Source organism: Lutra lutra, chromosome 4, assembly GCF_902655055.1.
Source record: "Lutra lutra chromosome 4, mLutLut1.2, whole genome shotgun sequence".
NCBI lineage: Eukaryota > Metazoa > Chordata > Mammalia > Carnivora > Mustelidae > Lutra > Lutra lutra.
In genome coordinates this window covers 82440624-82466490 of record NC_062281.1, presented here as the reverse complement: position 1 = coordinate 82466490, position 25867 = coordinate 82440624, and the positions used below count along the sequence as shown (strand labels likewise).

The 25867-nt window shown below is 35.3% G+C and overlaps 1 protein-coding gene across 1 annotated transcript in view; it reads left to right on the top strand.

The window, feature by feature from the left end:
• Positions 1 to 25867, top strand: part of SNTG1 (syntrophin gamma 1) — a 913181-nt gene that overhangs the window by 661479 nt on the left and 225835 nt on the right. The window contains 1 exon segment of the mRNA XM_047727784.1: positions 18656 to 18758. Coding sequence (XP_047583740.1) covers positions 18656 to 18758 — 103 coding nt within the window.

Below are 25867 nucleotides of genomic sequence, written 5' to 3'. Positions count from 1 at the left end.
GTTCAGTTGTGGTCGTTTATATGTCTCTAGGAATGCACCATTTCTTCCAGATTGTCAAATTTTTTGGTGTAGAGTTGCTCATAGTATGTTCTTATAATTGTCTGTATTTCTTTGGTGTTCGTTGTGATCTCTCCTCTTTCATTCATGATTTTATTTATTTGGGTCCTTTCTCTTTTCTTTTTGATAAGTCTGGCCAGGGGTTTATCGATCTTATTAATTCTTTCAAAGAACCAGCTCCTAGTTTCATTGATTTGTTCTATTGTTTTTTTGGTTTCTATTTCATTGATTTCTGCTCTGATCTTTATGATTTCTCTTCTCCTGCTCCTTTAGGTGTAGGGTTAGGTTGTGTACCTGAGACCTTTCTTGTTTCTTGAGAAAGGCTTGTACCGCTATATATTTTCCTCTCAGGACTGCCTTTGTTGTGTCCCACTGATTTTGAACCGTTGTGTTTTCATTATCATTTGTTTCCATGAATTTTTTCAATTCTTCTTTAATTTCCTGGTTGACCCATTCATTCTTTAGAAGGATGCTGTTTAGTCTCCATGTATTTGGGTTCTTTCCAAATTTCCTCTTGTGATTGAGTTCTAGCTTCAGAGCATTGTGGTCTGAAAATATGCGGGGAATGATCCCAATCTTTTGATACCGGTTGAGACCTGATTTAGGACCGAGGATGTGATCTATTCTGGAGAATGTTCCATGTGCACTAGAGAAGAATGTGTATTCTGTTGCTTTGGGATGAAATGTTCTGAATATATCTGTGATGTCCATCTGGTCCAGTGTGTCATTTAAGGCCTTGATTTCCTTGTTGATCTTTTGCTTGGATGATCTGTCCATTTCAGTGAGGGGAGTGTTAAAGTCCCGTACTATTATTGTATTGTTTTGATGTGTTTCTTTGATTTTGTTATTAATTGGTTTATATAGTTGGCTGCTCCCATGTTAGAGGCATAGATATTTAAAATTATTAGATCTTCTTGTTGGATAAACCCCTTGAGTATGATATAGTCTCCTTCCTCATCTCTTATTATAGTCTTTGGCTTAAAATCTAATTGATCTGATATAAGGATTGCCACTCCTGCTTTCTTCTGATGTCCATTAGCATGATAATGTTCTGGAGGTGTCTTCGGGTTTAAAATGAGTTTCTTGTAGGCAACATATAGATGGGTTTTGTTTTTTTATCCATTCTGATACCCTGTGTCTTTTGATTGGGGCATTTAGCCCATTAACATTCAGAGTAACTATTGAGAAATATGAATTTAGTGCTATTGTATTGCCTGTAAGGTGACTGTTACTGTATATTGTCTCTGTTCCTTTCTGATCTACTACTTTTAGGGTCTCTCTTTGCTTAGAGGACCCCTTTCAATATTTCCTGTAAAGCTGGTTTGGTGTTTGCAAATTCTTTCAGTTTTTGTTTGTCCTGGAAGCTTTTAATCTCTCCTTCTATTTTCAATGATAACCTAGCTGGATATAGTATTCTTGGCTGCATGTTTTTCTCGTTTAGTGCTCTGAATATATCATGCCAGCTCTTTCTGGCCTGCCAGGTCTCTGTGGATAAGTCTGCTGCCAATCTAATAGTTTTGCCATTGGATGTTACAGACTTCTTTTCCTGGGCTGCTTTCAGGATTTTCTCTTTGTCACTAAGACTTGTAAATTTTACTATTAGGTGACGGGGTGTGGACCTATTCTTACTGATTTTGAGGGGGGTTCTCTGAACCTCCTGGATTTTGATGCTTGTTCCCTTTGCCATATTGGGGAAATTCTCTCCAATATACCTTCTGCTCCCCTCTCTCTTTCTTCTTCTTCTGGAATCCCAATTATTCTAATGTTGTGTCTCTTATGGTGTCACTTATCTCTCGAATTCTCCCCTTGTGGTCCAGTAGCTGTTTGTCCCTCTTTTGCTCAGCTTCTTTATTCTCTCTCATTTGGTCTTCTATATCGCTAATTCTTTCTTCTGCCTCATTTATCCTAGCAGTGAGAGCCTCCATTTTTGGTTGCACCTCATTAATAGCTTTTTTGATTTCAACTTGGTTAGATTTTAGTTCTTTTATTTATCTAGAAAAGGCTTTTATATCTCCCGAGAGGCTTTCTCTAATATCTTCCATACCTTTTTTGAGCCCGTCTAGAACCTTGAGAATCGTCATTCTGAACTCTAGATCTGACATATTACCAATGTCTGTATTGATTAGATCTCTAGCCTTTGGTACTGCCTCTTGTTCTTTTTTTTGTGGTGAATTTTTCCGCCTTGTCATTTTGTCCAGATAAGAGTATATGAAGGAGCAAGTAAAATACTAAAAGGGTGGCAACAACTCCAGGAAAATATGCTTTAGCCAAATCAGAAGAGATCCCAAATTGTGAGGGGGGAGAAAGGGGATAAAAAGGTTCAGAAAGAAAAAGAAAAAAAAGAAACAATTAAAAAAAGAAAACCAATAAAGAAAAAAATATAAAAAGGAAAAAAATATATATATTAGATAAACTAGTTAAAAAACGTTAAAAAAGAAAAGGGTAAAAGTTTAAAAAATTTAGCAGAAGAAGACTAAAAAAAAATTGAAAAAGAAAAAAAAATTAAATTTACTGCAAGGCTAAAGAATCATGGGGAGAAAGCCATGAGTTCCGTGCTTTGCTTTCTCCTCCTCTGGAATTCCGCTGCTCTCCTTGGTATTGAAACTGCACTCCTTGGTAGGTGAACTTGGTCCTGGCTGGATTTCTTGTTGATCTTCTGGGGGAGGGGCCTGTTGTAGTGAATCTCAAGTGTCTTTGCCTCATGCTGAGTTGCACCGCCCTTACCAGGGGCCGGGCTGAGTAATCCAATCGGTTTTGCTTTCGGGAGCTTTTGTTCCCTGATCGCTTTCGGTAGAATTCCGGAGGGCAGGAATGAAGATGGCGGCCTCCCGGTCTCTGGCCTGGAGGAGCCAAGAGCCGGGGCCCCACTCCTCAGTGCACCCTCAGAGAACAGCGCCCAATTACTCCCGTCACCCTGCCTCCGGCCGCGCTCTGAGCTGACCGAACCTGCGACCGGTTCAAGGTAACCCCGAGCTTAGAGCTCACTCCTTGGCTCTGTCTCTGTAGCCGGCTTCCCCGTTCTAATACCTGTAAGCTCTGTGACACTCAGACACCCCCGATCCTTCTGTGACCCTGTGGGACCTGAGGCCACGCTGACCCTGCATGGGCTTCACCCCGGTTAAGCCTCTGGAGCGATGTCCCTCAGCGGAACAGTCTTTTAAAAGTCCCGATTTTGTGCTCCGTTGCTCCTCCACTTGCTGGGAGCCGGCCCCTCCCCCTGCGGTCTATCTTCCTGTCGTTTTGGATTCACTTCTCTGCCAGTCCTACCTTTCAGAAAGTGGTTGATTTTCTGTTTCTAGAGTTGCTGTTGTTCTTCTCTTTGATCTCCCGTTGGATTTGTAGGTGTTTGCAATCTTTAGATAAGCTATCTAGCTGATCTCCCACTACCTGAAGTAGTCTCAGCCTGCTACTTCTCCACCATCTTGACTCCTCCTCCTCATATATTTTTTTTTAGTCATAAGACTTAACAACGCAAACTCTTCAATAAAGCATTCTTTCTAAGTCACTCTTTCTTCTTCTTCTCCCTCTCTTCACCACACACACACACACACACACACACTCACTCCGATAGTGAAGGCTAAAGTTAGCTTTGGAAAATATTACTGTCTTCTTCCTTGAGATCTTTTTCAACATGAACAAATTTAACTTTTTGTCCACCCTTAGTTGGGTGTGTGCAGTCTCCCTCGGAATGGATACAATTACTTTCAGTTCACTGACTTGAGAGATCTTGAAATATACAGGAAAGAAATATGTCTAAATCCATTTCAATAGTTGGAACTGTAATGTGTGGTTTACTTAAACTTATTTACTACTTACCTAGAAAGCTGCTCAGGCAAATTAATACATTCCTGATACACAGCATCATAAAAAACCTGAGAAAATAATTGGAATCAAACTGTCAGTTAGCATTAAAATAATTAGATGAGATATGCTCATTTGACATGAAAATGTTAGCAGCATAAAGCTTCCAGAGAACTTTTATACTGTCAATAGTGTTCTTTTCACACTGATTTGATATTGAAGGCTTGGTCAAAAACATTGTACATTTGCTGCAAAATTAAATTTTGATGATCAGTTATAGAGTATTTTATATGGTCTAATTAAGATCAATAAAATATTTTTATTTCACAACATGAATTAGCCTATATTTGGTAATATAAAATATTTCATTGAAAAAATCAAAAGGTTGTAAAAATGAGAGAATACACAGTTGTTTCAAAAGTGATGCAGTTCAAATATTATGTGGGAGACACAAAACTATAATTGCTGTTATTTTTATTACAAACAAGTATTGGAAATCCAATATACACATAGAATAAAAATATCTCAAATAAAAAGTATCACACTAGAAAATGTTTCTCCCCATAAATGGTTTATGTTTAATATAACAGCACCCACAGAACAGAGCAGTGGTAGTTTGAAGGCATATGATATAAGGTATTATATACAACATGAAGAGCAATGGATTATATACAACATACAATATAAAGTATTGTATGTAACATACAACACAAGGTAATTATATATAACATATTACACATGATATGATATACAACAGGCAATGTAAGGTTATTATATACAACATATAATACAAGGTTTATTTATAACATGTATTTTGTTTTGAAATGTTTACACTCTTTTCCTGTAATTATTCATGTTTCATTTATTCAAGAAATGTGAAGTATCATACTTACTGGGTAGCAAATAATTATGACCATGTCAAATGAAATTCAAGAACTTTACTCTTTTTCCATGTTAAAAGCCACTGAGGTTAATATAAATGATAAGACGCCTGCACTTTGTTTTCCATTTTGTTACTCTGGATTTTATGAAAGAAATCATAGTATCTTTCTGAGATTTTTTTCTAACCAACAATTGGATAAAGGTTCTCTATCTCCTAGTTACATCAAAGAGAGTTTGATGATTGGTTTAGAAAATGTCTAAGAATTCCTGTTGAGTTTCTTTTACAAAGCAGTATCAAAGAGAAGGCATACTTTATTATTCCTAATGGTTTCCTTTACAATGCAGTATTTGTTGCTGTTAATTCATTTTGTGCTTTCTGCACAGTAATGAAAGTGAGATGGTCAGTTCTGGTGGCGAACAGGATCAGTGCTGGTCCTGATTTTTTCAGCCCTGCCTGCCACGTGTTACAGACAGATTTATTGAGTCTCCAGTTTATGAAGCTAAGATAGGAACCGAGTCAGCAGTGTTGTTGTAGCGATTTCCCAGTCCAGTGATCTGACAATTGTTGCCCCAATCAGTCTGTCAACATGTCTTTCCCATGCTTTCTCTTTCCTCTCACTGGGTTGTAGTTGTGGAGCAGCTCTGTCTGGGGGTATTGCTGTCGCAGGTTGCTATGGAGACAGAGCAATAATAGATATGGAAGTAAAAGCAGCTTTCCCCCTCCTCTAATTACTGACAAATGTAAACCCTTATCCTACTCAGGACTGCACATATAACTGAAGCAGGTGGAATGAGAATAAAATAATATCAAAGACATATGGGTCTACTGTATTTAATACTCCTGCTGGGAAGGGAGCCCAGCTTCCCTTATTCTCACCTATGTACCACCTGCTTTTCAAAGGAAGTGTTTGTGAGAATTAAAATCAGTAGTTTTCTCTAATACTGTTTCATCTGAAGGTACTATTGTCAGTAATTTTCTCTAATACTGTTTCATCTGAAGGTACTACTGGTACACTTACATAACCTCAATGGACATTCATTGTTCTTAAAATCTCTAATAGAACATAAGCTATTTCAGTTTTGTGTCTCAAAAGAATAGGCTATAGAGTGCTGAAATTGGCATTAATTTTCTTCAGTTCATATAAACTGATAAAGCTTAAATTCCTTGCTACTAAGCCATTTCTATGAGGCCACACAATCATTCCAGATGGCCTCTGACAAAATGTAGTTTTAGGAATGAGAGGGGCCTAATATACTAGCACCAAACTATGTTCAACAAATTGTCATTGATATGTTTACCCTTTCCTGACAAGTCCTTAGGATTGAGGCCATGACTCATGTGGTTTGGAGATTAATGGGGATGGGAATGAAGTGTGAGCCTGGAACAGAGTACATGAATGCAGAGAGATTTCCCAGAGTTGTTTCCTTGTTTTTGTCATTCGGGTATCAGATGGCTAGAGTGTCCTTAGAAATTCTGTTGGAAAAGAAGTAGGGTTCAAAGTAGAAAAGTACACTAGAGAGAAGTTCAAGATGACAAAGGAGAAAGGCAGTAAGTTTATAATTTTGCTAAAGGTCATTCTCTCAGTAATATCCATGTAAGTAAGATGGCAACATGCATGGCTCCCAAGTACAGTGCATGCATCTCATAAAGTACATCCTCCTGTACCATTTGATAGGTATCTTAATGGCTTTTACAATTGTGGTCTCTCCAACACCTTTGTGCATGATAGAGTTCACTGAAGACTGAGAGTTGAAGTAATTGTTAATAGGAGGGATATATTTTTTCATTATGCCATTAGGAACATAGGAAGGAGCCACATTATTTTTTTCCTTCCTTATTGAATATATTATGTTTGAAGCATACACATGTATCTTCAAGTATTTGAAATCACCAAATACCAAAAGAGACCACTGGTTTCCCATAGCAGTACAGCTGTGTTTCTCCTTGTGCAAACTTCAGTTACCACGGAAATGAGGCACAGCTTACTCTGGTGGTCCCAACAATGCTGCTAATGCTATCGGAACATTTATACTGTACTTAATGTGCATCACAGGGGATGGCATTTAAAATTTAGAATAACATATTTAAATGACTCACGCAATAGACTGAAATGACAGTGTGTGGCAGAAAGAGTATAGGCAGTTGTAAAATATTTACTTCTTAGTTCTATGTTGTGCAAACATGTGATAATATACATAAACAAATATTTAGCAATGTATTCTGCAGCTGCAAATCTAATGTGGGTGTGATGACATTTAGCATTGTGTTTCAAATTTTAACAATCATTTGTGTGAGATAATTTTATGCAGAATTCTATAAAAATAAGGAAAAGCATTATGATTACAAATTTGACTTAAATCTGGAACACTATTTTACAAACTAAAGATTCGTGTAGCTGTGGCTTTAATGTGAATTTAGAATAAATATGTGCATCGCAATCTAATATGATTATAAAATATTGTCATCTTCATGGGATTTTGTTTTAAATACTCTGGACTTCCTTAAATAAACATGGAGATGTTCTGTACCTCACTGTCATGGCTCAAATATATTATAGCCATGTATAAAAAATAAGTTATAATATTTTCACCTGTAAAAGGTATTTTTTCCCCTTCCCCCAAGATTTGAACAGATTTTATTAGTGTGCACTGACTGCGTTTTATAATTATACTTTCCATCATTGAAGGAAGGTAGGGAGCCATTCAAACATAAAGGTCTGATTTAAATATTTTCAGGCCTCAGTAAACAGTTGATTACATTCGGATTGGTAGTTGAAGCTTTCCTCATTTGATGAAGTTAGTGATGATCCTTGAGGTATGACCAGCGGCAAAACTGGTGCAAAACTTCTGAGACCTTCTATTGTGAGGGCAAGCATCACACTGGTCATCTCATTTGTCATGCCAAGGAATGAGAACAGTGTGCAAAAGTTCAGTGATACCCATATTATTAGCAGAGAGGCTAGAAGAAAATCTTGTGATGCCAAGTATACTAAGTATATTTGGGCTTGAGTAATTTACATGTGGTGTTTACTTTTTTTAAAATTTTTTATAAACATACAATATATTTTTATCCCCAGGGGTACAGGTCTGTGAATCGCCAGGTTTACACACTTCACAGCACTCACCATAGCACATACCCTCCCCAATGTCCATAACCCCACCTCCCTTTCCCAACACCCCTCCCCCCAGTAACCCTCAGTTTGTTTTGTGAGATTAAGAGTCACTTATGGTTTGTCTCCCTCCCAATCCCGTCTTGTTTCATTTATTCTTCTCCTACCCCCTTAACCCCCCATGTTGCATCTCCACTTCCTCATATCAGGGAGATCATATGATAGTTGTGGTGTTTACTTTTAAAACCTTCCTTTATAGCCATTTTTCCCCTTCTAATTTATTGTGGGCACTTGTTTCAATGCTGCAGTTTCTGTATTACAAAATATGGTGTTTTGAATATGGTAGACACCTGATGTATGTATGTTGCATTGATTTAAACTCTATGCTAATTAGTCTCCCCAAAATATGCACAAGTAAGTAATTTACACAAATGTAGTCTTACTAATTTAGAGAGAAGCTACTTTCTCCATTTCATCCTGTCTCCTAGTCCCTGAGGGGAATGTGCCTTCTATTTATCTCCTTCTCAGAGGTGGTGCAGTGTAACTGGATGCTGGATATAAGGGGTATGTGAAAGCTGAGAGGTTGTGATTATCATCTTAAAATCACTATGAGAGTCAAATATGCTTTTTACATAATTATTTAATTTTGCCATTAACCTTTCTGGAAAAAGGCCCATGGAAAAAATGGAGAACTCATACATGTAGTTTGTCAGTCTGTCATGTATTAGCTGATGTATTTCAGCAAGCTGCTTAACTTTGAGATGTTTTCAAATCTCATTTGTAAAATAAAAGGTAATAACTTCTGTCTTATTTACTTCACTGGCTTTATTTTACAAACCTAAGGCTCTTATGTAACTTGCATCTTTGGTGACAAGTTATTCATTTACATACATGTGGATTATTTTTTTTAAAGATTTTTTATTTATTCATTTGACAGAGAGAGAGATCACAAGTAGGCAGGGAGGCAGGCAGAGAGAGAGGAGGAAGCAGGCCCTCCGCAGAGCAGAGAGCCCGATGTGGGCCTCGATTCCAGGACCCTGGGATCACGACCCGAGCCAAAGGCAGAGGCTTTAACCCACTGAGCCACCCAGGCACCCCCATACATGTGGATTATTAAACATACAGCTGAATGTTAAGACTTTTAGTAGAAACAGGGGCACCTGGGTGGCTCAGTGGGTTAAGGCCTCAGCCTTTGGCTCAGATCATGATCCCAGGGTCCTGGCATCCAACCCCGAGTTGGGCTCTCTGCTCAGCAGGGAGCCTGCTTCCTCCTCTCTCTATGCCTGTCTCTCTGCCTACTCGTGATCTCTGTCTGTAAAATAAATAAAATCTTTTTTAAAAAAAAAGACTTTTAGTAGAAACAAATTAACAAATCCAAATAATTTATTAGTCAGATAATGTGGGCCAATACTAAGTAGAAACAATATTGTCATATTCAGTTATTGGGGATATTTTAACAGTGTTGCATTAGGTTGCATTGTCATCTCTGAAAGTGTAGTGTTTGGAGAATCAGTGATGTATATAACATTTAATTAGGAATAATAATGATGTTTGGGGCACCTGGGTGGCTCAGTGGGTTAAAGCCTCTGCCTTCAGCTTGGGTCATGATCTCAGGGTCCTGGGATCGAGTCCCACATTGCGCTCTCTGCTTGGCAGGGAGCCTGCTTCCTCCTCTCTCTCTGCCTGCCTCTCTGCCTACTTGTGATCTCTGTCTGTCAAATAAATAAATAAAATCTTTAAAAAAAAAGAAATATTAAAAAAAAAAGGGATAATAGTGATGTTTAAGACAGGTTGAGTGGTGCCCCAGTTATCACACAGCCAGCTCTTAGCCCATGAATCTAGTTTTGCTTCTGTGTCTAATGAGATGCAATATTCAAGCTAATTATTCTTTGTGCTTTTGTCCAGCACAAGAATGAAATGATGGATTTGAAAACTGTTCTCTCCTATTTGTTGTTCTCAACAAATATATAATCCTTTGAAGTTTTCTTTTGAGATCTTCCAAAAGAATGTCAAGGGTTAAATTAACAGTGGCCCTATATAACAGTTACTTACAGAAATTGCAACCAAAGCAAACAAACCAGTAGACAAACAAAACAAAACAGCTGTTTTCATATGTATTGGAAGGAAGTGACTAATTCAGCTGAATTTAAAGAACAGGAAAAACTGTTGCAAAATTTACATTTGTATACATTATTATCTATCTATACATAGCTTTACAAATAAAGCTGTCTCATCTGAGTTCTGGGTTTGTAGTTGATTTTAATATGTTCTTTTCACCCTTAGATTTTACATGGAACCCTACATATAATTTCTTACATTATTATGGTAGTAGTATTTACATTTAACTCCTTAATTCATTAAGACTTATTGTTAGTATATTGTTTAAAATCATGTCCTATCTTACTTTCTTCTTAAAGGATAGCCAGATGTGTTTGTATCATTTATTATAACCAGTCTTTAAACACTAGATTAAAAAAACGTCTGTCATATATTTAAAGTTCAAGTACATTAAGATCTATTTTGTAGTTTTTACCCATTTCTACTGATTTGTATATCAATAAAGTACTGATTTGATTAAGTAAGTTAATAACATATTCAGATATGGGTAACTCAATTCCTCTTGACCCCTGCTGCTATTCTTTGAGCTTGAAGTATTCTTGGATGTTCTGGGAGACATTGACTTTATTTGTTCTTATAGAAAATTTCCCCAAGTATATGGTACATCCTTGCAAGGCTTTATATTTTGATTTCTATCCTTCAATAAAATATACAGTTTACTTTAAAGCAATCTATGCTTTGAAAATTGTAAGGTTTTTATAGGTTTTCCCCCCAGATTTTTAATATTTTTTCCTTGTGCTAATTGCTAACATATGAAGAAGATATTTTACATTACAGTGATCTTCTATGAAGCTACCTTAACACAATATTTTTAAAATTCTAATCAGTGTTTTAGTGGGGAATTTTTTTAAGTATACAACTATATTTTTAATAATGAGTTAATTTTATCTTCTTAATATTTATAAATTTTTATTTTATATTTCATATAAAATATAAATTTTATTTTGTATTTTATTTTATATTTATATTATATTTTATATTATATATATTATATTTTTATTTTATATTTTATATTTTTATATATGCTAGAATTCATAAAATATTTTTGAAAAATAATAGAGACAGTATACATTTTTATCTAGTACCTGATTTTAATTAACATGGTATTGTTGTTTTAATATTTAGGATAATTTTTTTAATGACTTTATTAAGTCTAATGACCCAAAATTATTCAATGAAGACTTTTTATGAGACAGGTGCTATGCCAGACTCTTTGAATATTCTGTGAACAAGATATACCCTATTGTCCTTGCATAGCACACATTTTTATGGTGCACAGATATGAGAATATTAGACATAATATGTCAGCACAGTATGGGGTAGGTAGGAATATGCTAATAGGTATAAAAAATGACAGATAGAACAGGAAAATGAGGACAGAAGTATGCGGAGCGCTATAATTTTAAATAGGTTGATAAAGATAGGACTCATTAGGATGACTTTTGAGGTAAGAGTAGAGGAGGTAAGGATGTTAGCCATGCAAATATTTAGGGAGAGACCATGCTAGGCTCAGGGAACTACCAGACATACTCAAGAAATATCATGAGATATTCTTTTATTCCTATTTTTCTTAGAGTTATATTAGAAATTACAGCTTGATTGACCAAGTGTCCTTTTAGACACTAATGGAAAGGATAAAATTCTCTCTCTCATCTATTATCTATATGTATTAATAGATAGGTTATATATGTTTAACTTGTTGATGAAATTAAAGAAGTTATTGATAATAACTTCTTGATATTTATCCAGGCTTGCTGTTTTGAAATAAAGCCTATTTGGTCGTTGTATAATTTCATTTGTCACTTGTAGGATTCTATATGTGAATAGTGTATTCAAATTATTACAACTATTTTTATATTAACAGTGACCTTTTGTTTCTTTTCTTCATATGTCAGACTTTATTATTCATTTTCATTTTAGTTTGATTTAGTGACATGAATTGAAGAGGCCTCAATAATTTTATGCTGGAATAATTTCTTCTTTAAGAATTAGATAAAATTCAGTTTTGAACCCAACTGTTCCTGATGCCTTTTGTGAAGTAAAGCCTTCATGAATTTTAAAATTTAATTAAGCCTGCTTAATAGAACATAAACTAGGCAATTGGCTATATAATAGTAAGAAGACAAAGTAAAATATTGTTTGAATTATTGAGGAAATCATCTTGGAATTAAAATAAATGCTATAATAGCATTTCTATAACCATGGGAACTAGCTAACAATATATTCTGCTTGTTATATTGAAGTTGGATTCATCTAGTATTTGACTTTTCACCCACTTTTGTTACATAGAATTTTGTTCTAATGGAGTCTTTGAAAGTGATGGAATTATTTTTAGTTATAGCTCTAAATATTCCAGTAAAATTTGCTCAAGTGTTTCAAAGTGCTTGCCTCACTAAAGTAAATGGTCCTTTTCCATATTAAAATTCATTGATGTTATTCCATCCTGATTATCAGAGGTTAAATTTATTATTCAATCAAACTTCATTCGTGATTGTAATATTTACTAAAATCCAAAAATTACTGCATACATCAACACTATTTTAGGTTGAAACTTAAGGAATTCAGAAATATTAAAATTTTAATAGTTATTTTTAAACATATAGCTAGATATAAATTTTTGCTATAACTTTTCATTTTAAAACAACACAAAATTTGGACTAGAAATACCTGTAGAAAGGCTCTTATTTTAATCCTTTATATATATATATATGGAGGGTTTTTCATAAATTAAAATCCAGGAACGATGAAAAAAATGAGTGAATGCATCCTCAGGAATGTCACATTACCTTTCTGGAGCTACTCTATCCGTGATAATTCTGACCTCCAGGCCCTTGTCCATCCATTCCTCAGTCTTCCAGCACTGTTCTGTATCTCCTGGTCAGAGTAATATAAGGTAAAATATGACAGTTTTAAACCATCCCAAATTCCTTACCTCTTTTGCTTTGCTTCTTCCAAATTCTAAGTCATAGTTGATTTCTCACAGCTGGTTCACCCATTACTTCCAATGGTGATGTGATATGATCTTCCTGATATAGTACTATACCCTGTTTTCCAGTTGGATAATCTCTGCTGTTCCACTTGATTTACTACCAAGCCAGTAGCACAGTTCTTGAGACTATTGGAGACTTCTTCCTTGGTCAAATGATTCTCTCTAAAAAGGCTCTATCTCCTGCTCTGAAAACTGGCAGCCACTGTGACCCCAGGTGTATCTGTAGGTATGAATGTATTCATTGGCGTTCACACTACAGAGAGGGTAGTGTGCTCTTTCATCTGTCACTCTGCAGATTCCTCTGAAATGAATGTGAAAACAGGTGCATAGTGTAGAGGACCCTCTAACCCCATTTAGTAAAGCTTTTAAATTAGTTTGTCTCAAACTTTTACTCTATAATACAAGTAACAAGTCAAGTTTTTCAATTAATTAATATAAACAGAATTAATTGAAATAAACAGAAATCAATATAAACAGAAAGTGATTGCATAATAATTGTAATAAAAAGTGATTTATTTATTCTGTATTGACATGTAATTACCATGTTAACGTGAGCAGCAGAGCTTGTGATAATACCTAGTGTTAGCCCAGTTGTTTTGTCTGTAAGGCAACCTGTTTAAAACCATTCCTCAAAGTCATGTTTAATTTCCTTTTCAGCCAGGAGTCAGGGCTTTAAGAAAATGATTTACTGCACTTAACAATATGTCAAGAGAGATGAGTCAATGTTAATGTGAAATTCTAGGTACCTCTTTTCCATCACTGTCATCAGTGAGCGGCAATACTTACCTTACTCTCTGGAGATCTAAATCTTATTTGGTTGTTCTGGACATCATGCTGGCTAGTGGCTCTGGTCCTCACAGACTTTCTTACTGCCCTTTTTGCCACTGAAGATGTGTGTGGGTTGTGGGGGAGTGTGTGTGTGTGTGTGTTTCCTGATATGTGTGCTTACAGTATGTCCAGGCAAAGCAGAAATCCTTCTGTTCATCGATTATAAACAATCCCCAAAGTTGAGATAAGAGACAGGGATGAATAGGCAGACCACAAAGGATTTTTAGGGCAGTTAAAATACTCCATATCATACAATAATGGTGAATACATATCATTACATACTTACCCAAATCCAGAGAATATACAAGACAAAGAGTGAACCCTAAGGTAAGCAATGGACTCAGTGATAATGATGTGTCAATTCGTCATTTGTAATAAATGTACCCTTCTGATGGAGGACAGATTTGATGACCAGGAAACTGTGCACATGGGGAGGCAGGGAGAATACAGGAAATCTCTGTGCTTTCCCCCAAAGTTTTGCTGTGAACCTAAAACTACTCTATAAAAATAAAGTCTTCAAAAAAATAAAAATATAAAACAGTTCCCAGCCATGGATATTCTTGACGTCATATACCAAAACAGTGGCAGACAGCAAAATTCCTCTTTAAAATCTCATATTAGATAGAATATCCTACAAGGGGAAGGAGAAAAAGGTGAAGAAGACAAAATGATTTTATGAATTTCACCTTCTAACAGCAAGTAGAACTCAAAAACATTCAGTTCATGAATTGAGTTGTTAAGTTAGTCATGGTTTAATATAATAAACCTATAAATATCTATTTTAATTCCTACCCCCTGTTCCTTCTTATTGATTGCCACACTTTACCTATCTCTCACCCTTTGTTTACACACACACCCAAGGCAATATGATAGAATAACTGTGATAATCCATTATCAGATCAAAGAGCACATTTGATTTGCATCATAAGATGTGAATGAAAATGAAAAAGCTGGGTTTATTGGTGCAGATTTCTGATTTTGCAGGAAGATGACATCCATCATAACTCATGATATAGAATCTATATTTTCCACCCTGACAGTATCAGGCTGATGAAATATGCATCAAAGCATAGTAGCAAAGCTGGGAAAAAAAAGTAAAAACACATAATGTCAATCCTGTTCACTGAAAAACTGAATATTCCTGCATTTATTAAGAAATGTATATGTGTCAAGGACTTGAACTTGTGATTGCCCTGAAAGATAACCATAAATGATCCTTTATTAAAAACAAAACTAAGTTATCTCCCGAGGCTGAGATTTTACAATTAAAAGTTATTTTACAATTTTTCTTAATTACACCTGAAAAAAAAAACTTCAAGATTGAAGTACACATGGAAAGCAATCTTCTTTAACTTATACACCTTTATTCTCATATTTACCCTTAAGATGATCATACTTCTCTTTATTATTTAATGGTAGGAATTATTTGCCATACATTTACTATAGAATATAAATATTGACCTATTGTGTTCCACCATCCCATATATTTCACTGATTCATGACCTCTCAATACAATTATATAATAATTATTGTATCAGTGTTAAATGTCAATGCAAAACAAAAGCCAAGTTCATAAGTTCATACTAAGCCAAATCCTGAATAAAAAACAACAACAACAACAACAACAACAACACTGGGACCTTGAATAAGATTGTCTTTCATCTATAGAAATGTGGGAGGGAATTGATACCTTTATAGTATTATATCTAGTGACCCATGGCATAACATAATCTTCCATTATTTAAAAATTAATGTTATATTTGTAGATATTGAATCAAAACCAGTTGACCTTTGTGTTGTTAAAAAGCAAAATTTAAACAAGTAAACTTGAAAAACCAAATTATTTTGTTAAGCCATTTATGAATAAGGCAACATCCCATCTAGCAAGTAGGAAGGAGCTCCAAGGTTCTATACAAAACAGAAGAATTGTATAGACAGACATAGGAAGGGACAATTTGTCAAAAAAAAAAAAATTAAAAAAAAGAAAAAAGGAAGAAAGTTTTGTTTGAGGCAAGGTCACCTTCCTTAGGAGGAAAGACAGAGGGCCTTAGTAGATGGATTACCTAGTCTTCCTTTGGGGGAATGAAGAGGGACCATGTGACAGATCACCTCCTTGGTGCTGATCAGAAAACTCCTGATTATTTAAGATTACATTTCTGGGAAAGGTTGAAACTGCAATTAGATTAGGTATTAAGCTCTGGTTTGGTGATAGCCTAACATACACGACTCCATTTTCGGCCTACGGTTTTCATTTTTTTTTTCTTTTAAAGATTTTATTTATTTGACAGATGGAGATTACAAGTAGGCAGAGAGGCAGGCAGAGAGAGAGGGGGGAAGCAGACTCCTCGCTGAGCAGAGAGCCCGATGCGGGTCTCGATCCCAGAACCCTGAGATCATGACCTGAGCCGAAGGCAGAGGCTTAACCCACTGAGCCACCCAGGCGCCCCTCATTTTTTTTAAATAAAGATTTTATTTATTTATTTGACAGAGGGAGATCACAAGTAGGCAGGCAGAGAGAGAGGCTCCCTGCTGAGATCCCATTGTGGGGCTCCATCCCAGGACCTTGAGATCACCACCTGAGCTGAAGGCAGAGGCTAACCTATTGCCACTCAGGCACCCGTATGGTTTTCATTCTGAAAGCATATTACTTTGTATCTATACTATTTGATGCTGAACTTCTTTAGTAACTCAACTGCTAATGTCTCATGTAATGATGTCTACAGATTCCCCAGGATTCCCTATGCTCAGAATTATCTTATTTCTGAATAATGACAGTTTCATTTCTTCTTTCAATTCTTGTGCATTTTATTAGTTCTTTTCTTTCCTTATTGCAGTAAGACCTGAAGAAAGATTAAGGGAAACAAGTTAGTGGACATTTTTGTCTCACTTCTGAGCTGAGAGAGAAATATCTCAATAAATCACCATTGGTGATGTTTCTTAAAGAAATTTCTATATCTTCTTTATAATATGAAGACACTATTTTATAAACTCAGTTTTCTATAATTTTTATCAAATATATTTTATTAAATTCTTCTCTTCAATCTATTAAATGATTATTTTTTTATTTTTTTAAACTTTTTTTTTACTTGTCATGAAATATATTATTTTTCCTGCATTTGAGTGGGTGAGTTTTATTGTTCTGTCCTCAAGTTTACTGATTCTAACTTCTGTCATCTTCATTGTATTACTGATTGAATCATTAAGTTTGTTTTTTATGTTAATGCTGTTTTTAGTTCTATAGTTTTCATTTGGTTCTTTTTTTCACAATTTGTATTTCTTTGCTGAGATTTTGTGATTTTTCATTTGATTCAAGAGAATTTGTAATTTCTTGCTGACATATTTTTATTAAAGCAGCTTTAAAAATCCTTGTCAGATAATACCAGTTTGTAATTTATCTAATTGGAGTTAGCTATCTTTTCTCATTCAAATTGTGATTCTCCTGGTTCTTAGTGAGACATGTTATTTTATCATATCCTAGCCACTTGCTTATTATGTTGACCCTGTGGTTCTTACATAAGCTCCCCCCTCCCTTCCCCCCCCCCTTTTTAGCAGGAATTCACTCTATTTGCCATACAGGTCCTAGTCTAATTTTGTGGCCTGTGGTTCCATTGGCAATGTGCTTTTTAGAGACTGTTTGGATTCTTTGGTCTAATTGATTTCCCACTGTTACCTGCTGATGCTGTTTGAGGAATGTGGAAGGAGTTTTCTCAGGCTGGGCCCCTTGGTGCAACTAAGTAGGCAAAAGGACTCTTTAATCCACCATTGGGTAGAAATCCCTCTGTTGAGTGGGAGCTTCTAAAACACCCCTCCTCTGTTCTGTTCCATCAATCCTGGGATCCCTAACAGATCTTCTTTTCTCTTTCTACCTTTCAGAGTTGGACTTGCCTTTCAGTTGTCTCTTGCAGGTTTTTGAGTGTTTATAATTACTGAGGGGGAGAAGGAAAAGATGAAGAAGCCAAGCCATCTTCTCCAGAGCAGAAGTCATTCTAAATCATTTTGATAGTCAATTCTCTAATGACTGGGTGGAGCATTTTTTCTAGATGTTTAATCATAAACTGTGTTCCCATGTTTATTAACTGTCTCCCCACTAATTATTTGTAATTCTCCTCTTAGTTGAAGTGAGATATCCAAATTATAAGTACACCTATATATTTTCTAGATATGTATGTTATAGATAACTCCTCAGCTTCTTGTATTTCTTCTAGTATTTCTTACATTTGTCTTGATACAATTTTTGAAGAACTTGACATTATTTAAAGTGGTAGAAGACCTATTAATTCTATAATTTAAAAAGCATTGAGAGTTGATAATAACAGTCTCCACCATTATTCCAAGTCTTCAGGGAAAGGATTAAAATATGCAGAAATATAATAGGAAAATAATACCTTTTATATTTTTTGCAAATGTGTTTGACTGAACTGTGCCAATTTGTTTAATTTGAATTTGCTCTTTCATCAACATCTGGAGGATCATTTATTTTGATATCTCCAAGTGGTATATAATAGAGGTTCAATATATATTATTAAATTAATGACACAGTGGCTTGAGCACTGCATCTTTCTGTAGACATCATAATCTCTCATATTGCCTAATGTATACCATATACTAAGAGACCTCTACAAGTATGAATGGACTATGATGACATTGTGAATGAACAGGAGACCACCAAATGTTGGGAAAAGAAGAATATGATGGCTATATTCCTACAATGTTACATAATCCATTCCCTCTATCTTTAGTAAAATGTTTTTGACCACTATAGAAAAAAGAGATGTGGAAAAGACAACAAATCTTTCAAGGTTTTGTAACCATATAAAATACTTTGTGACCATACTGATAACAGTATCATTTTTATTCTGTTTTATTTTAGGTTCAGGTGCTTCGGAATGCTGGAGAAGAAGTGACCCTCACAGTGTCATTTTTAAAAAGATCACCTGCTTTCCTCAAACTCCCACTGAATGAAGATTGTGCATGTAAGCATTTATGAAGAATAGGTAAAATGCTCACATCATCATATTTATTTTCTAAACCATTATTTCCTAACAGTAACTGGTAATTTTTTTAAAGTTGGTGTTTCTGCTTGAATACAAATATTTTTGTATCACAAAGCATTCTATGAATGCTCATGCAAAGAAAACAGATGTTATTTTTGTTTCAGAATATATTCAGCACATTTACAGTTATTTGCTAACCTATAATTGGAGACATTATTTATTATAAAAATAGTATCATATCAACTACATACATTTTTTATCTCTATTTTATCTCATTCATAATATTTGATTAATATATTTTATCTAACTTATAGAATTATATACTCATATTTGACTACTGGACTTGCTAAACAAGCATTATCACTTAAGTCATCTGATGAGGTTAGGGAGATTGAAGGAAGTAACAGTCCATGTGGAAATTTATAAGAGTTACTTAAAAATCTCTTGCCTTTAAATCAATTTGTTAACAAGTTAATTATATATCTACCTGGTGACTTGGCAGTTCTACTCCTAAATGCTTATGGTAGTGACATAAAATTGGAAGACTTTCAAAAGCCTTATGCAAGAATGTTCAAAATAGCTTTATTCATAGTGGCAAACTATAGGAAACAGCTCTGTTCTATATCAATAGGAGAGTGATTAGCAAACTTCAGTATATTCATCAAATGGAATATTACACAGCAATGTAAATGAACATCTGAAATACGTAACACAAGTGACTTTCATTATGAAATAAGCCAGACATAAAAGAGTAAATAAAGTATGATTCCATTCTAAAAAAGTTCTAGAAGAAGCAAAAAGAAATCTGATACTAAGAAATTAAATTAATGGCTGTTTCTAGGAGTGTTATTTATTGGGAAGAGGCACAAAGGAACTGAGATTTTTGTTCTTTTGCAACTGGTTATTGTTTTCTATATCTCCTCTAAGAAATATTTGCCTACCCCATGGTTGCAAAGAGATTCCCCTAATTTTTACTAGAAGCTTTATGAGGTTGGCTTTTATGTTTAAGTTTATTTTATTTTATTTTTTTTAAGATTTTATTTATTTATTTGACAGACAGAGATCATAAGTAGGCAGAGAGACAGACAGAGAGAGAGGAAGGGAAGCAGGCTCCCTGCTGAGCAGAGAGCCCGATGTGGGGCTTGATCCCAGGACCCTGGGATCATGACCTGAGCCGAAGGCAGAGGCTTTAACCCGCTGAGCCACCCAGGCGCCCCTATGTTTAAGTTTAGAATCCATTTTAGATTAATTACTTTTTGTGTCTAAGTGAGGAATTTAGAATCAATAAATGACTTTCTTATTTCCATTAATTTTTGTGTCTATTCTTTCACTGTAACTAGTGTTGATCACATTTTCCCATTTTGCAATTTTTCAAGATTATTTAGCTATTCTAGATCTTTTACATCACTACATATATTTTAGAAATAATACATCAATTTCTATAAAATCCAATTATGATTCTGAATGGGATTAAGCTGGATTTATAGATAATTTTGAGAATTAATACATTAATAACTTTAAATCTCTCAATTCATGCACATTATATATCATTCCATTTATTTATGTTTTAATTTTTCTTAGCAACATTTTAGTGTTTTTAGTGAGAAGGTCTTGTATATCATTTTTCATTAAATTTATTTTTAACTTATTTTAACTTTCATTAAACTTATTTTTAAGCATTTCTTATTCTACCATAAATGGTATTAAAAAAAACTTTTATTTTCCAGTTACTGTTGCTAACACATAGGAATACAGTTTATTTTTATACATGCACATATTCTGCATCATAGGGTTAACTTTCTATTAGTTCTGTAGGATTTTTGATATATTCTTCAAGGCTTTTCACTTATGTTATCTGTAAATAATGAATTCTAATTCTTTCTTTCCAATCCACATTTTAAAAATTTCCTTTTCTTGCCTATTGCAATAGTTAGGACTTCCAGTAAATTGTTATATAATATATTGAGAGTAGATATCTCTCTGCTCAAGATATTAGAGGAGAAATTTCCAGTCTTTTACCATTAAGTATTATATTAGCTGTAGGTACTCACACATGTCCTTTATTAGGTTGAGGAAGCGTTCTTTTCATTCTTGGGTTACTGAGGAGTTTTCTTTTTCTTTTAAACATAACTTGATGTTGAACTGTCACAATTTTTTTTTACATCCATTAAAATATCATATTTTTAATCTATCTTTTAATTCTGCTTATATGGTGAATTTTAATTTTATTTTTATTTATTTATTTATTTATTAAAGATTTTATTTATTTATTTGACAGAGAAGGGTCACAGGTAGGCAGAGAAGCTGGCAGAGAGAGAGGAGGAAGCAGACTCCCTTCTGAGCAGAAAGCCCAATTCAGGGCTCGATCCCAGGACCCTGGGATCATGACCTGAGCTGAAAACACAGGCTTTAGCCCACTGAGCCACCCAGGCGCCCCTCTGTTATTTTTTTAATTAATTAATTAATTTTTAAAATTTCTTTTCAGTGTTCCAGAATTAATTGTTTATGTACCACACCCAGTGTTCCATGCAATACCCATAATACCCACCATAATACCCACCACCAGGCTCACCCAACCTCTCACTCCCCACCCCTCCAAAACCACAAGATTGTTTTTCAGAGTCCATAGTCTCTCATGGTTCATCTGCCCCTCCAATTTCCCCCAACTACCTTCTTTCCATCTCCCCCTGTCCTCTGTGTTATTCCTATGCTCCACAAATAAGTGAAAGCATATGATAATTGACTCTCTCTGCTCGACTTATTTCATTCAGCATAATCTCTTCAAGTCCTGTCCATGTTGTACAAGAGTTGGGTATTCATCCTTTCTGATGGAGGCATAATACTCCATCATGTATATGGACCACATGTTCCTTATCCATTCAACCATTGAAGGACATCTTGGTTCTTTCCATAGTTTGGCGACTGTGGCCATTGCTGCTATGAACATTGGGGTACAGATGGTACTTATTTTCACTATGTCTGTATCTTTGGGGTAAATGCCCAGTAGTGTAATTGCAGGGTCATAGGGAAGCTCTGTTTTTAATTTCTTAAGGAATCTCCACACTGTTTTTCAAAGTGGCTGTACCAACTTGCATTCTCACCAACAGTGTAAGAGGGTTCCCGTTTCTCCACTTCCTCTCCAACACACGTTGTTTACTGTCTTGTTAATTTTGGCCATTCTAACTGGTGTAAGGTGGTATCTCAATGTAGTTTTGATTTGAATCTCCCTGATGGCTAGTGATAATGAACATTTTTTCATGTGTCTGTAGCCATTTGTATGTCTTCATTGGAGAAGTGTCTGTTAATGTTTTCTGTTTTTTGACATGATTATCTGTTTTGTGTGTGTTGAGTTTGAGGAGTTCTTTATAGACCCTGGATATCAGTCTTTTGTCTGTACTGTCATTTGCGAATATCTTCTCCCATTCTGTGGGTTGCGTCTTTGTTTTTTTGACTGTTTCCTTTGCTGTGGAGAAGCTTTTGATCTTGATGAAGTCCCAAATATTCATTTTTGCTTTTGTTTCCTTTGCCTTTGAAGACATATCTTGAAAGAAGTTGCTGTGGCCAATATCGAAGAGGTTACTGCCTATGTCCTCCTCCATGATTCTGATGGATTCTTGCCTCACGTTGAGGTCTTTTATCCATTTCAAGTTTATCTTTGTGTGTGGTGTAAGAGAATGGTCAAGTTTCATTCTTCTACATATAGCTCTCCAATTTTCCTAGCACCATTTATTGAAGAGACTATCTTTTTTCCATTGGATATTTTTTCCTGCTTTGTTGAAGATTATTTGACCATAGAGTTCAGGGTCCATATCTGGGCTCTCTACTCTGTTCCACTGGTCTATGTGTCTGTTTTTATGCCAGTACCATGCTGTCTTGGTGATCACAGCTTTGTGGTAAAGCTTGAAATCAGGCAACATGATGCCCCCAGTTTGTTTTTCTTTTTCAACATTTCCTTAGAAATTTGGGGTCTATTCTGATTCCATACAAATTTTAGGATTGTTTGCTCCAGCTCTTTGAAAAATGCCCATGGAGTTTTGATCAGAATGGCACTGAAAGTATAGATTGCTCGAGGCAGTATAGGCATTTTAACAATGTTTATTCTGCATTTGCATGGAATGGTCCTCCATCTTTTTGTGTCTTCTTCAATTTCTTTCATGAGTGTTCTGTAGTTCCTCGAGTACAGATCCTTTACCTCTTTGGTTAGGTTTATTCCCAGGTATCTTTTGATTCTTGGTGCTATAGTAAATGGAATTGATTCTCTAATTCCCCTTTCTGTATTTTCATTGTTAGTGTATAAGAAAGCAACTGATTTCTGTACATTGACTTTGTATCCTGCCACATTACGGAATTGCTGAATGAGTTCTAGTAGTTTGGGAGTGGAGTCTTCTGCGTTTTCCATATAAAGTATCATGTCATCTGCGAAGAGAGAGAGTTTGACTTCTTCATTGCCAATGTGAATACCTTTTATTTCTCTTCATTGTCTGATTGCTGTTGCTAGGATTTCTAATACTATGTTGAACAAGAGTGGTGAGAGTGGGCATCTTTGTCATATTCCTGATCTCAAAGGGAAGGCTGTGAGCTTTTTCCCATTGAGGATGATATTTGCCATGGGTTTTTCATAGATAGATTTTATGAAGTTGAGGAATATTCCCTCTATCCCTATACTTTGAAGGATTTTAATCAGGAATGGATGCTGGATTTTGTCAAATGCTTTTTCTGCATCAATTGAGAGGACCATGTGGTTCTTCTCTCTTCTTTTATTGATTTGTTCTATCACATTGATTGATTTGCGAATGTTGAACCACCCTTGCAACCCAGGGATGAATCCCACCTGGTCATGGTGGATAATCTTTTTAATGTGCTGTTGGATCGTATTAGCTAGGATCTTCTTGAGAATTTTAGCATCCATATTCATCAGAGATATTGGTCTGAAATTCTCCTTTTTGGTGGGGTCTTTGCCCAGTTTGAGGATCAGGGTAATGCTGGCTTCACAAAGAGTCTGGAAGTTTTCCCTCTGCTTCAAGTTTTTGAAACAGCAACAGGAGAATAGGTATTATTTGTTCTTTGAAAGTTTGGTAGAATTCCCCAGGAAATCCGTCAGGTACTGGGCTCTTATTTTTTGGGAGGTTTTTGATCACTGCTTCAATCTCGTTAATAGATATTGGTCTATTCAGGTTGTCAGTTTCTTCCTAGTTCAATTTTGGAAGTTCATAGTTTTCCAGGAAAGCATCCATTTCCTCTAGGTTGCTTAACTTATTGGCATATAACTGTTGATAATAATTTCTGATGATTGTTTCTATTTCCTTGGTGTTAGTTGTGATCTCTCCCTTTTCATTAATAATTTTATTAATTTGGGTCTTCTCTCTTTTCTTTTGGATTAGTTTGGCCAATGGTTTATTGATCTTATTGATTCTTTCAAAAATCCAGCTTCTAATTTCATTGTTGTGTTCTACTGTATCTCTAGTTTCTATCTCATTGATCTCTGCTCTAATCTTGATTATTTCCCTTCTTATGTGTGGAGTTGGCTTAATTTGTTGTTGATTTTCCCATTCTTTAAGGTGTAAAGACAGTTGGTGTATTCTGGATTTTTCAGGTTTTTTGAGGGAGGCTGGATTTCCCCCTTAGGACCGCCTTTGATGTATCCCATAGGTTTTGGACTGATGTGTCTTCATTCTCATTGGTTTCCATGAATTGTTTAAGTTCTTCTTTGATTTCCTGGTTGATCCAAGCATTCTTAAGCAAGATGGTCTTTAGCTTCTAGGTTTTTTAATTCCTTCCAAACTTTTCCTTGCAGTTGAGCTCCAGTTTCAAAGCATTGTGATCTGAGAATACGCAGGGAATAATCTCAATCTTTTGGTATCAGTTGAGCTTTGATTTGTGACCCAGTATGTGGTCTATTCTGGAGAAGGTTTATATGGTGAATTTTTATTTATTTTTATTATTTTTTAAAGATTTTATTTATTTATTTGAGAGAGAGACAGTGAGAGAGAGCATGAGTGAGGAGAAGGGCAGAGAGAGAAGACTCCCCGTGGAGCTGGGAGCCCGATGTGGGACTCGTTCCCGGGACTCTGGGATCATGACCTGAGCCGAAGGCAGTTGTCCAACCAACTGAGCCACCCAGGCATCCCTATATGGTGATTTTTTAAATATTTATTTTCAATGCCAAATTAAGCTTGAATTCCTAGGATAAACACCACTCATCATGAAATGTTAAGATTTTTTCTTTATATATTGCTGGTTTCCATTTGCTAATATATTAAGACTTTAAAATATATATATATATGTTCAGGGGCCCTTTGGTGGCTCAGTCATTTGAGCATGTCCTTTCTTCTCAGGTTGTGATTGCAAGGTCCTGGGATCAAGTGGCAGCATTGGGCTCCCTGCTCAGTAGGGAGTCTGCTTCTCCTTCTCCCCCTGTTCATGCTCTCTCTCTCTCTCAAATAAATAAATACAAAAGAAAAACTTAAAAAAATATTTTCATGAGGGATTTCCATATATACACTTTTGTAGTGTTTTAGTACAATTTTGGTACTAGGGTTTTTAATGTCTTCATGTAACGTGTGGAATGTAACTCCTCCTTTATTTCCATAAAGATTTTGCTTACCAGTAGTAGTATACTTTTCTTAAATAATTTAATAAATTCACCAAAAGGCAACCTAAGCCTAGAACTACAGTTTTTATTTTGTACAAATTCATCTCTTGAATTCTTTTTTTTTTTTTAAGATTTTATTTATTTATTTGACAGAATGCAAGTAGGCAGAGAGGCAGGCAGAGAGAGTGGGGGAGGCAAGCTCCCCACTGAGCAGAGAGACCAATTTGGGCTCGATCCCAGGACCCTCAGATCATGACCTGAGCCAAAGGCAGAGGCTTAACCACTGAGCCACCCAGGTGCCCCAATCTCTTGAATTCTTATAGGACTTTTCTGATACTTTTTCTTCTTTTATAAATTTTGGTAAAATGTTTTTCAAGATTTTTTTTTCCATTTTAACTGAGTTATGAATTTATTTGCATGAAATTATTCATCATATCCTTCTATTATTCCTTTTAATGTTTTTGGCTGCAGTAATTCCACCTTCTTCATTCCTGAT